The 16,560-nt window shown below is 47.1% G+C and overlaps 1 protein-coding gene across 1 annotated transcript; it reads right to left on the reverse strand.

Moving 5' to 3' along the window:
* Positions 1-565: 565 nt before the first annotated feature.
* Positions 566-12,534, reverse strand: kdm7aa (lysine (K)-specific demethylase 7Aa; the record flags this gene model as incomplete). The annotated part of the gene is given in 16 exon segments (XM_045222035.1): positions 566-2,254; positions 2,394-2,689; positions 2,691-2,783; positions 3,129-3,216; positions 3,356-3,493; positions 3,727-4,012; positions 4,278-4,529; positions 4,801-4,887; positions 5,142-5,233; positions 5,344-5,538; positions 7,613-7,775; positions 8,460-8,646; positions 9,015-9,156; positions 11,419-11,579; positions 11,758-11,875; positions 12,432-12,534. Coding segments are annotated over 16 exon segments (2,490 nt in total), but the record flags the coding sequence as incomplete, so codon positions are not given.
* Positions 12,535-16,560: the final 4,026 nt, after the last annotated feature.

Consider the following 16,560-nt stretch of genomic DNA (forward strand, 5'->3'; position numbering starts at 1 on the left):
GTTCAAAGGGACGTATTAAAGTTACTTGGCAACTGAGTAAGTCGATGTCATTTAGTGAAATACTCACTCTGTAGTTCAACACCTACAAGTGGTGAGGGGGGTCTGCTCTGTCAAAAGGTAGATGCTGGATGAATGTCTTGGATATTGAGTTACATATTGAAATTGATACAGTGAAGTAAAACTTACTAGTAGCTAGGTAGAGCTTGAGCATAGATGATGACCATGTTAATTTCTTCAACTTGGTCAATTCCAATGCACAACTGCTTAGTTAGATGAGATGAGGAGTAAGAAGTGTATCAGTGGAACAGGAGTCTGGTTGGAAGAACATACCTTAGTAGTGTACATGATGTAGCTGGTGATTAAATCAGAGGTCATAGCTGTGGCATCATTCCCTGAGAGTGAAGAACTATAAATCCCAAACAAATCAAAAACATACACCTCACTTCAGCACCATATCATATGAATATAAACAAAAAAAATCTCACCCTATTAAAATTCTTCAAACGTACTTTTCATCAGATTGAAAGGACCACCGAAGGTCATGATTGTGTGTTTAAAAATAATATTAAATGTCTGTCGTTAGACAACGTCAGGTAGGCTATAGGTGTAGCAGGGCAGGGGTGGTAACATTTTGGAGTCACAATATTTTACAATATTACCCATTCTCTTAACACACAACCCCACTAACCTCTGGACACTATGAGAGGAAACCAGAAGACAGAATGGAAACAGGTTCAAATCAAGTTTCAAGAAAGCCTGATTGGACAGAATAGAAGTGGAGAAAAAAAGATTGAGTTAGGTCAGTAAAGATCATTTCTACAAAATATATCATGACCACGAAGTCTAAAATGTCCACATACACAATAAGCATGAGAAGAGAGAGAAAAAAAAACCCCTTTAGAAGAAAATCTCCAGAATAGCTGAGGTTTAGGGCTAAAATATAATAAAATCATTATTCAATTAATAAATACATAATTCAGAATCCATCAAAAAAACACATTAAAAACAATCAGATTAAAAAAAACAAATAAATTAAGCAGGATATTTATATGAGTTGTTATTCACCATCAATGTTTTTCAACCAGGTAAACAACTTATGTTCCTACACTATAAAACATTTCTTATTGAGGCAGCACTCTGTGTTAGTCTCCCTTTGACCATCAGAGGGCAGCAAAATCAAATCGATTCTATATAGAGGAGTATGGCTTTCATATGATCTATCAAAGCATTAAAAAACGTGAAATACAAGTAGAGAGAGACGTATGATGAGCTAATGCAGACTGGTTAAAATGTAATTGTTTTAGACCTGATGTGTTTTTACCCCCCAAAAAACAGTGCAATGATAAATTAGGCAATCGTCTTTACATAGATGAATGACACTCAATGTGGCAGGGAAGACTAACCAAGAGAGTGCTGCCTCTGTCAAAACGTATCTCTCCTCTACTCAACATCATTATTGCTGGTGTGATTGAGATAAGGGGAGTTGGGGGGAGCATGGAGGACGTACAAACATTAAGCACCATTTTGAAAAATTAGCTTAGCACTTTTTTCTCAGGGCCAAAAAGGACCCTGCTAGAGAGAGCCCAGACATGGAGCCAGGTGGGTCAATGCCAGTGTCAGCCTGTGGAAAGCCAGCCTGTCTATCCCAACTTCCATCTTGTCCTGGGTCTCATCCAGTTCATAGTGCTGCAGATATTCAAGGAAGGCAGGGCTGGGACATGCAGATGGTGTGACGTCAAGCAGCCTGCATTGGCTTATGCACGTCATTACCGCTGGCTGAAGAATTGTCTTCAATGTTGCGATGTACTGCAGACCTCATTCGGACATCTAACATTTCCCCATGGCACGTTAACGCCCACTGGAACTCTCTTTAAGATTCCCTGAAGTTGAGTAATCGACATGCTTTTTTGTTTCTCCATTATGTTTTAGTGTGCTTGCAGTGAAGCTGAGCGCTTGCTTGGTAGCTTGCTCGTGTGAATCCAATACCCTGTGGTCCTAAGCATGCACAGTGAGCCTGTTCGTTTGTGTGTCCGACAACAATTCTCTCAGGTGGGCCCTTTCCCCAGGCAGTGATTTCTCCAGGACAAATGTGTGTACAGAAAAATCTGGATGTGAGGACAGGGGTCTTTTACCCTCCTTTAGCTTTGCCTGTGGCCCTCAGAGCTCTATGCAAAGACACCATTGTGTTGGTTCATCTTCAGGATCTTCCCCAGTCTCTGCTTGGCCGTGGCCATTCCTTTCTTGGGCCGCTTGCCTGAAAAACAAACCCGACACCTCACATGAATGGCTGACGTGCTAAATAAAGAGAGAGTTGTGTCACAGTAGCATCTAATCCCTGAGAACATCAACTAATTACTAGACGAATGGAGAGAATCAAAGACTTGTCCACGTACCTTTCGTGGCCTGGTTGCTGACGGGAGGGGAGTTGGAGGCGTGCCTCTTGGAGGGGTGCAGGGGGGGAGACATGGAGGGATCACAGTACTGGTAGTCGTCGGCCTCTGGGCTGGCGTCGTGGCTCAGGGGGCTGGGGGCCCCAAGGGAGAGGGGCCCCTGATTGTCCCAGGCCTCGCTGCTGCTGTTGCCCTGGCTGTCCATGGGGCTCTTGTCTCCCCGCCACACGACTCTGGTGCTGCTCTCGGCGCTCCGGCAAGCCCCGGCTCGGGCTGGACCACCACGGCTCCTGGGAAGTGGCGCCCTCGTCTGGTTTGGAGGGGCACAGCAGGCCAGCCATGGACAGCATGCCCTGAATGGCCTCCTCTGTGCTGGGCGAGGTAGGACGTTCTCTGCAGGGACACAGAGAAGAGACACACAGTCAATTACAGCCCACTGCCAGACTCCATAAAAGCCAACTGTGCTTATCTTTACCACTCAAAAGGGAGTTTTAAAAGGGAAGTTATGAATAGAATCTTTGTATGCATAATTGGCACAGGCTTCAGTTTAAAATCCAATTCCATCTCCATCGTTATGAGATTACTAAACCGATGGCGTTATCAATGTTTAACTTTTAGACACTTCTACAAGAAACCATCCCTTAATAAATAACAAAATTGCAAAAATAAATGTTGTGATTCCAATAACAGGAGCTGTGCTTTAGCTCACCCACGCACACAGTGGGTCAGATCACCCACCTTTTGAGTGGCTTGTTTTGGTGCCGGAGGTTCAGGTCTGTCTGGTCCAGCTCTATGGTGTGCCCCGCGGCCCTCTGGGATGAGCCCCCTCTCATCAATCATCATCACTCTGGGAGCTCCCTGAATCTTCCTCAGAAGAGGTGTTTTGCTGCAGAGAGGGGAGAGAGATGAGAAAATGGTTGAGTGGTGACACACACAACAGACAGTGTTAAGTGCTATGTTCTCACAGACAAAACCACAATGGGGGTAGACAGTGTCAATATCAGGTACCTGTGTGTTGGAATCACTGTCCGAGTCCATGTCCGACACGTCGGAGAGTCCTGAGGCTTCTTCCCTGAGTTCAGTCTTAACCCTCTCAAGAACCCCCTGGGAAAGCAACCAGGCCTCATTAACCATAGAGCACAGAATGGTAGGAACCATTCCCCTCTCTGTGTCCAAGTCAACAGGCTACTAGAACTAGTATGTGTCAACAACATGACCCTTTAGAAAGCATGGTGTGTCTGAGACAATGAGGTCAATAAACTTACAAAGTTGAGTCAGATTATAAACCACACAATGTACAGTATATATCATGAATTGCTTCAGCATCATGACTTACTGAGGTGGTCTGCTTTCTCCTCTCCTCCCATAATGCTGTGCTGCTGTTCCTGGTCTGACTCTGTCTTCATCTCCTCTCTGCTCTTCAGTTGGCCCACGGACGACCTCTCACTCTCCGCCTTCACCGGGCTGCTAGCCGTGCTACTACCTGGTCTCCTCGCGTCTCGGATGATTCGTCCGTTGTGCAGCGTGAGACGCAGGTGTGTGTCTGGGTTCTCAGCAGCAGCGGCAGAGGCGGTGGACACCATGTTGAACTTCCCATACACCGGGGGACAGAAGGTAGGGTCCTGTGGTACACAGAGACAGGGTTATAGGAGAGATCAGGACTCATTCAACACAAGTATCACACCTTTCTATTGAATTGTATTACTCTGTATAGTATGGGGAACACTTTTGCTTTTTGTAGGAGTAATGCACAGAAAATGGCAATGTGGTTTATTGATTGATCTAATGATTATTTCCAATAATAACAAGGCATTTAAATGTGACATATGCGAGAGAATGTGTGACATTCTAGTTTTGCGTTGTGGGAGTTTGACATGTTCCTCTCACCTCCTCCAGAGGGCCCACCTCCAGCCTCTTGAGCACCTCTCTGGTGTGCAGCTCCAGGATCTCCAGGTTAGAGGGCACCTTAGGACCCTGCTCCTCCTGCTTCTGCTGCTCCCGGAGCTTCCGGGCTGCCCGCCGCGCCTGACGAGCCGGGCACACCCTCTCCAGCGTGGAGCGCGTGGACGGACACTGCCCTCCGCCACTTCCCTGAGATTTCACTGGCTTGTTGGTGCCACCACTGCTGCCCTTGTCCTCCTGTTGGGACACACATAACATTACACCATTAGAGGAGGGAGGGGTTTGAACACAACCTCAATCTTTAAAATCTACTCTACGTCTATGGACAAGGAAGTCGCAAGAGAAAGATTGCCAGTTACAAACGAGGTGCAAATCCATCACATCAGTGACATACGGCATGATACTGAAAGATGAATTAGAATGACCCCTCAGATTGAGTGCTCCTCCACCTACACAAAGGTGACGCTCCTCAACCCTCCACCCCCTGTGACCCCAGCCCAGCCCTTACCTCCAGGTAACGCATTTCCTTGGTCAGCTCTTTAATGAGATGGTTGGGCCTGATATGGTCCGGGACCTCGCTGGTGGGCTCCGTAACCTGCAGACAGAACGTTCCACACACAATGAGGGTGGAGTTGAACAGAGAGGCTCTGTTTCCACCACTGGCACAGTGCCATCAGATTCTCCCCCCCCCTCAATCAGAGCTCAGCTGGGCGAAACCATTCAGTCTAGATATTCATCAGCCAACATTGTAGAGTCAGGTGCAGTATAGAGAAGGTGAAGCCGGTACCCTCACCCATAGATACAATGTTAAAAGAACAGAAATGTTCCATTTCATTCTGTGCCCCTCACCTCTCTCTTCAGCCAGGTTTTCAGTGGACTGATTAAAGCTTTCACTCCCTCCACTAGGTAGGTCTGGGGCGGACAGTTGTCTTCTCGCAACTCTGAGAAAGAGAACAAAGTCATTATATTTGTTATGTTTTTATGATGCTTGTGAAATAAAATAAAAAGCCAATAAAATATATTGTAGTATTTTGTGGATTTTGTTGCTCACCTTTCAGGGTCTCCAGCAGGTTCTTGGCCACATACCAGCAGATAGCCTCAAAGTAGGGAAACTTGAAGAGGTCTGGGGTCCTCAGACGATACTCCATCTCGTAACACCTGAGCTGCATGCCAATGTTGAGGTTGTGGAGGAAGTTGCCTCCGAACGCCATGCAATCCTGAGAGGTGAGGACGGCATGGATCCATCCTGCAGAGGGCAGCACACACACAGTCAATGTTTGACTCGCTGACTGTGATAATACAAGGACACTGTGGCTAGGTGTTGTGTTTGTCAAACGGCAGGCAAGCATCGATCATCATGTCACCAGAATAAGACCCTTGATATTTATTGGAAAGGAGCATCAAGCTCATCACCCTGTGAAGTTCATTATGACTTATTACATCTGTAGTCTAATAAACTGCATGCTTTCCCGAATCGTAGTGGGAATACCACACAACATATCGTGTGACTCCAAGTTTACTTCGATATGATGGTTTCCATCGCATAAATAACTTTACCGACACAAAAAGATCCCACCTTGTCTAGCGTATTTTGTTTTGACGACACATTTTGTTGTTTCCGTCAGGTCTGTTGTCACATTCTCTATCTGACATCTACTTTACTCGCATCAAATAAGTTGGATGGAAACCTGGTATGTGACACACAAACACCAACCTGATAAAAACCCACGCGCACACACACACTGTTATCACTGACCTGATAACACAAACATACAGGGTTATCTCAGGCCAGCCTGACCTGGTAAAGTTAAACACAAGGTACTGACATAAGAGCCAGGCGGTGGTAAGAGGACCTTCTGCCCTGCTCTCAGATAAAGCAGTGCTCTTTATACCTCCGGAGGTGACAGAAAGCAGAGACGGAGGTGACACAGGCAGGCACTGACAGGGTTACGGGGTGACTGGGTTACGCGGCCAAGTATGTTGTGCTCTACCCCCTCCCCAAATCTCTATCCCAACTCTCCACACCTCCTTAACCCCCTGGAGAAGACACAGCTGCAGCCCTGGTCCTGATTAGTCAGAACCTTTACTCAAGGTATACAACTTTGGGAGCATTTTAAAAACATGTGGGGGTTTCTTCTTGTTCCTATGGGAGTATTGACACAGAAATGTATGGATACCCTGAACTTGCGAAAAGTCTGGTGCTTGAGTTGCTCACCATTGATGTTCTGAACCGATTACATATCCTGTATAGTTTTACGTGAACCTCAGGTGCTCTCCATAGGCAAAAAAACATGGAATCCTGTGTTCTACAAATGTAATACGACTCCTCCCATTAGGTAAGCTTATGGAAGGATCCATGTGGTGATAACGGAGACTGTGAGATCAGGGTAAATCACTAAGGACATGAGTGAAACCAACTGATGACAAGTCGTACTCTAAAAGCCATCTGTAGTTACTGAGGAGAACAACGGGCATGTGTTAACCATGAGGTTCTGCTTACTGCGCTCGCCCTTTCAGGGCTCTCTAAACGTGTTACGTCATCAAGACATGGGGTGGAATGTGAGAGGTGAATTACAAGTCACATGCTAAAGCAGAGGGTTTGCTGAGGATAAAGTAGGCCCAAGCGCTTCTAATATGGTCGCTTTCATGACATTACCCGTGCAATTATTCCATTAGGGCACTTTCTATTGTGTTATGAAAATATAGATGTGTGTCTAATGTCTAAGCTGTTGCTGTTTCCAAATTCTCTCGGCAATGACATGTCATCAGTGTTTTAAAAAGGGAGTAATTTTCCTGGCAGGCACCCTGGGAAACTAGACTGTTTTGTTTCTGTCTACTTTGATGATGTAGACTGGTTTCTCTATGGAGGGGCAAACAAGGCTACCAGATAGTCTATTTATAGATCACCAAAAGCAGGAATGTGAGAGAGGTATTTAAGGACACAGTGGAAAAGGTATTTTAGGGACACTGTCTAATTCCAGAGGGGTTCCTGTGTCACACGGTCACAGGGCCAGTCTACATCATCAGTGGTGACCCCTCTATGACCCCTCTACATCTATACTGCAGTTCCAGGAACACAAGGCTGTTTAGCTCTTCTCAGGAAAACTAAATACATGGCCTGTTACAAGAGAATGCAAATAAAGACCAAATGCTTGCGCACACACACCAGTGGCGGCTGCTGAAGGGAGGACTGCTCATAATAATGGCTGGAACGGAAACTATGTGTTTGATACCATTCCACCTATACCGCTCCAGCCATTACCACGAGCCCGTCCTCCCCAATTAAGGTGCCACCAACCTCCTGTGACACACACACACACCTGTGGGGATGAGCAGCGTGGTTCCTTGCTGCACGACACACTTGTAGCACTTGTCCACCTTGTCCCCGAAGAACACTTCACTCTGGTTGGGGGAGGAGCTCCACGCCTCGTATAGTGCAAGGTTGGCCTGGGTCGGCTTGATCATGTAAAATATCTTCTCACCCTGGAAACACAAAGAGAGTAGAGAGGGTTAATGAGAGTTAATTTTTAAAAAGCATCTTAACCCAAGAAACGTCACACTGTGACTATAAAATTAGGGGCACTTAGATGTCTGCTAAAATGTTTCATGTCAGAGACACACAGATGTGGTTGACTTTTACACACCAGGGGTTTGTTCTTCCATTTGGATGCATTTCCCAGCCCTCATTTTTCCCAAGCTGAGCTGCACATTGCTTCTATAGCTAACGAGAGTTCCTGCCAGCCAGCCTGGTGAAGTCACCATGAACACAAAGCGTAGTTTGTGATTAGCAGCAGTTGGTTACTTTGTTGCCGTTGGAGGGATCATTAATTACCACGGCTGGGGACAGAATTTCCCCTGGAGCTTGCCGACGACTAAATGTACTGCTGAGGTCAACTTCCGCCAGGGTACCCAATCAGCCTAGATTGCGCTAAATAACCCCCTATGTACAAACACACTTGATTAAATGTCAGCGAGCATTACAAGTGGTGAGGGGAATGCCAAAGAGCGAGCCAGGCCATCGATGTATCACCAAACAATGTGGACAGAGTTGATTTTATTGACTTGCCAAACTACGACAAACTGCACTTAGCTCACTGCTAGGATTTGATAGCCTAGCACATATGTAGGACTTGTAACTAACACACACACACACACACACACACTCACCCAGAGAACGTGGTACCACACAGAGGTGCCCCCGAAGTCTATGTGGAAGTCAGTGTAGCTGTTCATGACCCCCATGAGGCAGTACTTCTGGACAAAGGGTTTGGGGAAGAAGGAGTCATCTGGCCAGTAGTTCTCCACCCAGGACATCTTCTGAGCTACGTTAGGTACCACCACCTGATCTGCCATCCTGGAGGACAGAGAGTGTGGTAAGAGAGGTACGGCTACTTAAGAGGGTCAAATCACAGTAAAAGTGCTGAAATGTACTGAATAATGATATTATTGATAATAAATTGTTTGATCACTTTCGTCATGAGCGGTACATGCGGCAGAATGAATTTTTGATTGTTTGTGTTCATTCTTGTTTTTCCCTTGTGTTGTATGTGTTTTTGTAGCACCCAAAAATGCATCATGAAGGACTCAATTTGACAGCAGTCAGTGGTTACTCTTGGTTTCTGTTTGCATGTCTTGTAAATAGCATTCATTTAAAATGTATCCATTTGAATAGAGAGAGAGTCAGCAATGGAGTATTAGAAGTAGGACCACATCACAACTTACTTGGTATCAGAGAACTCCAGGCTGATAACGTTGAGCACCTTGGGCCGATGAGGCTTGTAGTAATACTTGACAAACTCTTTCAGCTTCATCTTGCTGTCTGTTTGCCTGGCCACGTCGATGACGTCAATGACTTTGTCACCGCCTGTGGACGACAAGAGAATGATGCCGAAGCCGTTTACACTCAAGGTCATATAGTTGAGCAGACAGCGAAAAAAGTATCAGTCTGCCCATGGAATGATCATCCCTTTCTGTCTACAGTCTAACAGTTGAGCCATTCATTCAGATATAATACATTTGGCCAAGAGAAAGGACCATTCCTATTGAAGTGACATTGACACCAGGGTAAGGATTTTTAATGGGTGTCAGTGGGCGAGGGGATCTGAACTCTGAAGCTCTCTGGCATTTCCATGTCTCTGTACAACTCCTAAGGGAGAGACTGGCACAGCCAATACGCCAAAGGAGCGGATGGAGTGGGGGGCAGACAATCTGTCCAGTCCATATGAGTCCCAGAGGTAGAGACTGGGGAGGGGGCCACTGTCTTTAATGTGTGTGTGTGAGGGTAAAAACCACCAGCACACACAGCTGGGAGGCAGTGAATCAAACGGCACAGTGAAGGCCGGGGAGAGAGAGGGACGGAAACAGGGCCTGTCGGCAGTGTAACACAGGACAGCTGGTGCTTGTGTGATCCCCACCACCACACACACACCTCCCTAATGTTCCCCAACCCCCTACACACACACACACACGGCGGGTCCAGCTGGCCAGTGTCTGATGACAGGGAACAGCTGGAGTTAGGGTAGCGAGCCAAACAGAGAGAGCAGAATGGTGTGTGCTCAGTCACTACTAGCCAACTAACCCCAAAACAGACCATAGTAAATACTCCACACTACCCCTTTATATAGTGGCCATAGCACACGGTCAAACATTTACATCATTTAGAAGACGCTCTTATCCAGAGCGACTTACAAATTGGTGCATTCAACTTAGGATAGCAAGTGGGATAACCACATTTTTTCCTTCTTTTTTTTTTTTATATGGGGGGTAGAAGGATTGCTTTATACTATTCCAGGTATTCCTTAAAGAGGTAGGGTTTCAAGTGTCTCCAGAAGGTGGTCAGTGACTCCGCTGTCCTGGCGTCGTGGGGAGCTTGTTCCACCATTGGGGTGCCAGAGCAGCGAATAGCTTTGACTGGGCTGAGCGGGAACTGTGCTTCTGTAGAGGTAGGGGAGCTAGCAGGCCAGAGGTGGATGAACGTAGTGCCCTCGTTTGGGTGTAGGGTCTGATCAGAGCCTGAAGGTAAGGAGGTGCCGTTCCCCTCACAGCTCCGTAGGCAAGCACCATGGTCTTGTAGTAGATGCGAGCCTCAACTGGAAGCCAGTGGAGTGTGCGGAGGAGCGGGGTGACAAACTATTTATGTGTTTTAAGCAATGCGTCTACACCTGGCTTTCACTCCAGCTAGACAATGTAGGGTTCTTACAGACACCATCCATTCACATTATATTTAGACTGAAAACTCAACCTACCCCCGAAGGAGGAACGACATTAACCACACAATTTTAAGTACTGGGAGGTGACAAATGCCATGCGGTTTATCCTAAGCTGGCCGACCATAGTCTAGGCTTGGGTAACCCCAGGAGACAGCAGGTTCCAGGCCTGTCCCCCATTGTGTTCCCAACTGTAAGGAGGTAGGTAACCCGATCCTCCTAGTGTTCTGTCTCCACCCAGTCAAAACACCTGTGCTGCTTCACATCAGAGCAGCTTAATGCTCAACAGAGCATGGCAGAGGGTGTAATATAGAACTTAATGATAAAAACACAAGCGGGTTTGGGTTGCGTTGGGCGTCCAGTCGGCCCAGATAGCTGTGGGTTAGTAATGGGCTTGTAATAGGAGCCTTGTGGTACCAGGCCTTTCTATTCTATAAAAGAGCGGAGGTGGTCATATTGGGGGCTGAGTAAGACAAGCCCTCCCCTCCTTTAGGGCTTATTCAGCCATTGGGAGATGATTGATAAAGGGGGTAAATACCCTCTGAACCTGGCAACACTCTTAACCTGGCAACCTGTTTGTTTGACGGACAGATGGCGTCCGCGCAAAGTTAGGCGCTCACTATCTGACAGAGAATGCATTCATTAGCTTTGAATTATATTCTATTTCAAAGCAATAGCTATAGCTAACATACGTCATATCAAATAGGCATCCCATGCAGTAGACAGGCATTGAATGGGTTGGTGATCAGCCTTAGTTTGTTGCTCTACAAGTTACATTTCTGCCCTGCTACTCCATTTATTTACTTTGACTCCGGGGATGTTTGCAAATAGACAGAGAAAATCAAACCCAGGGTGCTTGAGCATGCCCACACCCACACAGAAACAGTACACAACAAACAGTATGCTCTCCATGTCCTTACCGACAACTTGCTCCACATCTTTGACAGAGAAGGATGGTGGAGGCAGCCTGAGTCCCAGTCCCTCCATGTTGGACACAGCGATGGGGTACTGCCAGCCGTGGCTTTCCAGGTACCTCTGGGTCACCTGCTCCCCAGGCATCCACTGCAGGATCTCATCCCCACTGCAACACACACACAGACAGAGACAATGGTTAATGGCAAATTCCTCTTGATATGTTAAACCCAATGAGGGAAATTGAGAACATAATACATGTTTAGCATTGTGACTAAAACAAAGATCACAGTCTTGTTCATAGCTTGGCATCAGAGTCCTTGGTGGTTGGTGTTCTGGGCATCTACCTGGCAAAGGTCCTGTTCTGGAGCTCCTTGACAAACACAGAGGTGCCAGCCTGCACTGGCTTGGTGCCATCGTCCAGCTCTGTGTAGTCATGCCTGTGGCAGTTGTTGCGTTTTTTCACTGTAAGAGGAGAGACGCAGAACATCAGACTCACAGAACACCACAGCATTCACTGGCCCTGAAAATGATCACTATAGCCAGTGACAGACCTGAGACGAATATTTACTGTATTATTCAATCTTCTTCACTTAAACCAACAGAGCCTTGTGCATTATGGATAATAGTCATTAGTCTTGATAATATATATTCCCTAGCACAGAGGCCAAGGTGAGGGCCATGTCCGATTTAAGTGGAAGGATTACGGCCCCATTCAATTAGCCTGTTAATGTCTGGCCCCGGGCTCTCAGGGGTCAGCCTCCTCTAAATCAGACTGGAGACCATACTGCTCTCCTGGGGACAGTCCATCAGCCATGGAGGGAGAGAGAGGGAGAGGGGGAGGGATGGAGAAAGGGAGAGAGTGAACAGGCACGGGGGAGATGGTAGAAAGGACAGATTGGAGAGAAACGGGGAAGAGAGGGCCGAAGGAAAGAGATGGTGAGACCCACCGAGGAAGAGAAGACAGAGAGAAGACAGGATGGACAGAGAGACACACACAAACACAGACTGGAATACTGACTCAAGGAGGGTCCGTGTTGGGGTTCACAGTTAGGACAGTGGTAAACATCAATGTCCACCGCATGGTGCTCCTCCACCTGGACACAGCTGTGAGGAGACAGGAGACATCATATTACTGTCAGTATACACACAACTGTTAAACAGACAGCACCGTGATAGCCTGGTCCCAATATTTGGCGTCACATTGACCATAGGAGTTGGCAAGTCAGCACAAACAAATCTGGGACCAGGTTAGCGCAATTGTGTTTTCACTGTCAGATCCAATAAATGAACTGACAGGACAGGAGACTGTTCTCTCCAGGATAATAACACCAGAGAAGCTGTTGTGGAAACAGACTCCCTCTCACTGATATCCCCAACCATGGTTCTAGGGCCCATGCTCTGGACAGCTTGAGGGCTTGTGAGAGTGATTAAGAGGGTTTTGTACACAATGGAGTCAGTCCACTGCATGAAATAATTGACTTTGTCTGGGGGGACTCCTACTTACATGATTTAAAGCTTTTGGGAAAAGGGGTCACATACAAGTTTCTCTCACTGGGTCATCCTTTGGGCCAGATTTGAGACATTTACATTTACGTCATTTAGCAGACGCTCTTATCCAGAGCGACTTACAAATTGGTGCATTCACCCTATAGCCAGTGGGATAACCACTTTCCAATTTTTTTATTTTTTTTTTTGGGGGTAGAAGGATTACTTTATCCTATCCCAGGTATTCCTTAAAGAGGTGGGGTTTCAAATTTCTCCGGAAGGTGGTGAGTGACTCCGCTGTCCTGGCGTCGTGAGGGAGCTTGTTCCACCATTGGGGTGCCAGAGCAGCGAACAGTTTTGACTGGGCTGAGCGGGAACTATGCTTCCGCAGAGGTAGGGGAGCCAGCAGGCCAGAGGTGGATGAACGCAATGCCCTCATTTGGGTGTAGGGACTGATCAGAGCCTGAAGGTACGGAGGTGCCGTTCCCCTCACAGCTCCATAGGCAAGCACCATGGTCTTGTAACAGATGCGAGCTTCAACTGGAAGCCAGTGGAGTGTGCGGAGGAGCGGGGTGACGTGAGAGAACTTGGGAAGGTTGAACACCAGACGGGCTGCGGCATTCTGGATGAGTTGTAAGGGTTTAATGGCACAGGCAGGGAGCCCAGCCAACAGCGAGTTGCAGTAATCCAGACAGAAAAGATATCATGGTTTTGCTAAACTGACACCCTGTTCTGACTGTCTGTGTGGCTGTGGATAGTGAGGTATAGGAGGAGCAGAGGAGCATAGAGAGGATAGAGGTAAACATTGAGCCAGAAACACTAGAGTACAGTGTACGTGGAAGACGACCTCTGGTGACCTTTCGGCCCCTCACTTTTTTAAAGGAGGTACGAAAATTCAAGCAACCTTGAAGTTGGGAGGCGATCGTTTTTTTTGTCTGGAGGACAGTGGCGTTAGGGCAAGGAGTGAATTTGTTAGGGCAAGGAGTTTTCCTCCAGGGCCCTAACTATAACCTCTAGGTGACTGTGGGGCAGACCTTCCTATTGGCTATTTACAGACTGGGAGTCACAACTATGTGTTTGTCTCAGTATCCCACAGAACTGCGACAGTGTCCGCGTCACTCAAACCACTATACCACCAAACCCCCGACCGCCCCACAACAGCCAGACCACAGGCAGTAACACACATCTGGTGCATACCAAAGCTCTGTTCCATAAGAGAACACTGAATAACACACAGAATCCTTTAAATAGGCTTTGAGTGTTGCCATTTTGCGTGTAAAAAGGGAGAAAAACAGCAGGCAGCATTTTTGTGTCAACGGGGTATGGGAGGAATCTAAGCCAGCACTTTTAAAGTAAACAAAAATAAAAATGGTCTAAGGTAAACTTTGGTTTCAGCTGACGAGCAGACAGAGACTAATGTGGACTAATATATTTTGCTGCTCTGACATGGAAGACTATATAGCATAAAACACTAAGGGCCTATTTCTTCATAGGCACAATCTGTTTTCTTGCAAAAAATAAATAAAATATGAGTTGCCCTAGTAGCTAGTTTAAGAGGCTTTTGAGTTCATGAAGAAGGGAACAACTCTGCCAATCTCAAGCAATTCTGCCTTCTTCCCTCTCTGCAGTCTCTCTCTCATTCAAATCTCCCTGCTCTGTGACTAGTCTTCAGTGGGCACATTTTAATTAGTTTGAGGTCCTGCTCTCTGAAGTTTGGAGTGACACAAACAGTTGAAATCTTCCTTTCAGTGTGAAAACAAAAAACACTGGGGGACTTGCTTAGGGTGGTAAATGACAGCCATCAAAGTTCCAGCTCACTCAGGGTCCAGGAGTTAGCCTGGAGGCTAGGTGCTGTGTGAGGATATAGTAAAGGTTTCAATAGCAGATAATAGCATTCTATTTTCACAGAGGGTCTGGGAGGGGACACAGAGTTCTAACCAGCCACTATTAGCGTTGATCTGAGTGGAAATTGCAGGAAATTGTCAAGAGAAACAAAGGCCAGCAGGAAGCGGCGTCACAACTGAACTTCCTCTGGTGGTGTGTTGTTGCTGGTTAAGTCTACTTAGCAATTGGGTTGTTGTTCAGCAGGATATTGATAGACAGCAGCACACACGCTCACTAACTGTACAGCCTGAAGCTATAACAGGTTGGGACTGGGAGTAATAACCGAGGTAAGGAAGAGAACCTTGCCTGATTTTAGGGAGGGCTAAGAGTTTTTCCTGGTCAGGTCATTGGGAAAAGCTCAGGGCACCATTTATAGAAGATCCAATGCTATAAACTCCTTCAGTATCCCAACCCTGCCCCCTACCGAGTGGCCTCCACAGTCCACCTCCACTCACTTCCTACGTCAGCGGTCAAGACGGAGTAGAATGCAGCAGTGGGCTGGAATCTTGGCTCCTGAGGTTGCTCAGTGGCCTTGCTGGGGAGACTAGCATGAGTCACGGCACCAATTATGTGACCCCAGGCCTGCCATGAATTCTCCTGCCTGTCTGTCCGGGTGGGACGTGCTAGAGAGCGCACGACAGAGTGAGCGCGTGGCTGAGGTAAGCCAGGGAGGGATTGAGCCAAGCAGACCTCCTACACCGCCTCCTCTGCCTGGTCATCTTGTGTAACACCAGCGCAGCGCGCACAGCGAGAAGCAGGGCACTGTGCCACCACACTGACGCTGCTTCTTCCCTTGCGCAGGAATGACGGGTTGGGTGAGTCACTTGGAAACTGGTGGGCTGGGGAGTGTTGATGATGATGCAACGTGTGTAGCTACTTATCCTTGAAGTCAAATCAATCTCACTCTTTAAAAACTACTGAGGCTGCCCCATCGAAGACAACAACAAAACTATAAATCTGGCTTAAGTTAAGAGCTGTGTGGAAGACAAAACTTTGGTATTTAGTGTATAGTAATAAATCAAGTGACATCAGCCCTGGGGGAAATAAAGCCTAATATGGGTCTGTGTGTGTCTGTCACTGTCTCACCACTCTCCCAGAAACAATGCCAGCCCCCTGCCAATGGTGGGCAGACACCAGCCTAGCAGCAGGAGGTCAAACCATAGAGATAGACAGAGGACTCATCTTTGGATCTGTGCCATTATAGCGTCTGTGACAGCATGGACAGCGCCATTGAGGCAATCTTCATTTTAAAGTAGTACATGTTCTTCTTCATTGGCTGATTGCTCCCAACTCCTAGGAATCCCCACCCAGTTGCCTACTTTAAAAGGGTGGAAGCCCTCGATGGCAATGTCCATGCTAAAACAGGTTATATCCATGAGTTCTCTATCTATCTCTATAGGCTAAACATCCTGTCCTGAATCAGGAGAGTTGTCAACTATCCCACCGCCATCAGCTCCTCTCCCTCTACTTCCTCTGTTGTGGAGCTGCCTGCCTTCCTGTGTGACTGGGGTTATTCATTAGTCTATGTACTGTGAGGGGTTCATTGTGTCTCAATGATCAGCAGAGACACACAAAGGGTTGTAGGCGGGCTCAGCCATTACTTTAAGCACTTAATAACCCCCCCTGCATAGGGCTCCGACGCGCCTACATTAGAGAACTGGCAGATAGCTAATGGGGGAGAGAATGGGTGATGGGGAGGGGGTGAGGGGGAGGGCAGATAAACACACCTGCCTGGGTTCATTTAGACCCAAAGGGCACCTGACTCCAGCCTTTCCAAA

This window comes from Coregonus clupeaformis, chromosome 1 (genome assembly GCF_020615455.1).
Source record: "Coregonus clupeaformis isolate EN_2021a chromosome 1, ASM2061545v1, whole genome shotgun sequence".
Lineage (NCBI taxonomy): Eukaryota > Metazoa > Chordata > Actinopteri > Salmoniformes > Salmonidae > Coregonus > Coregonus clupeaformis.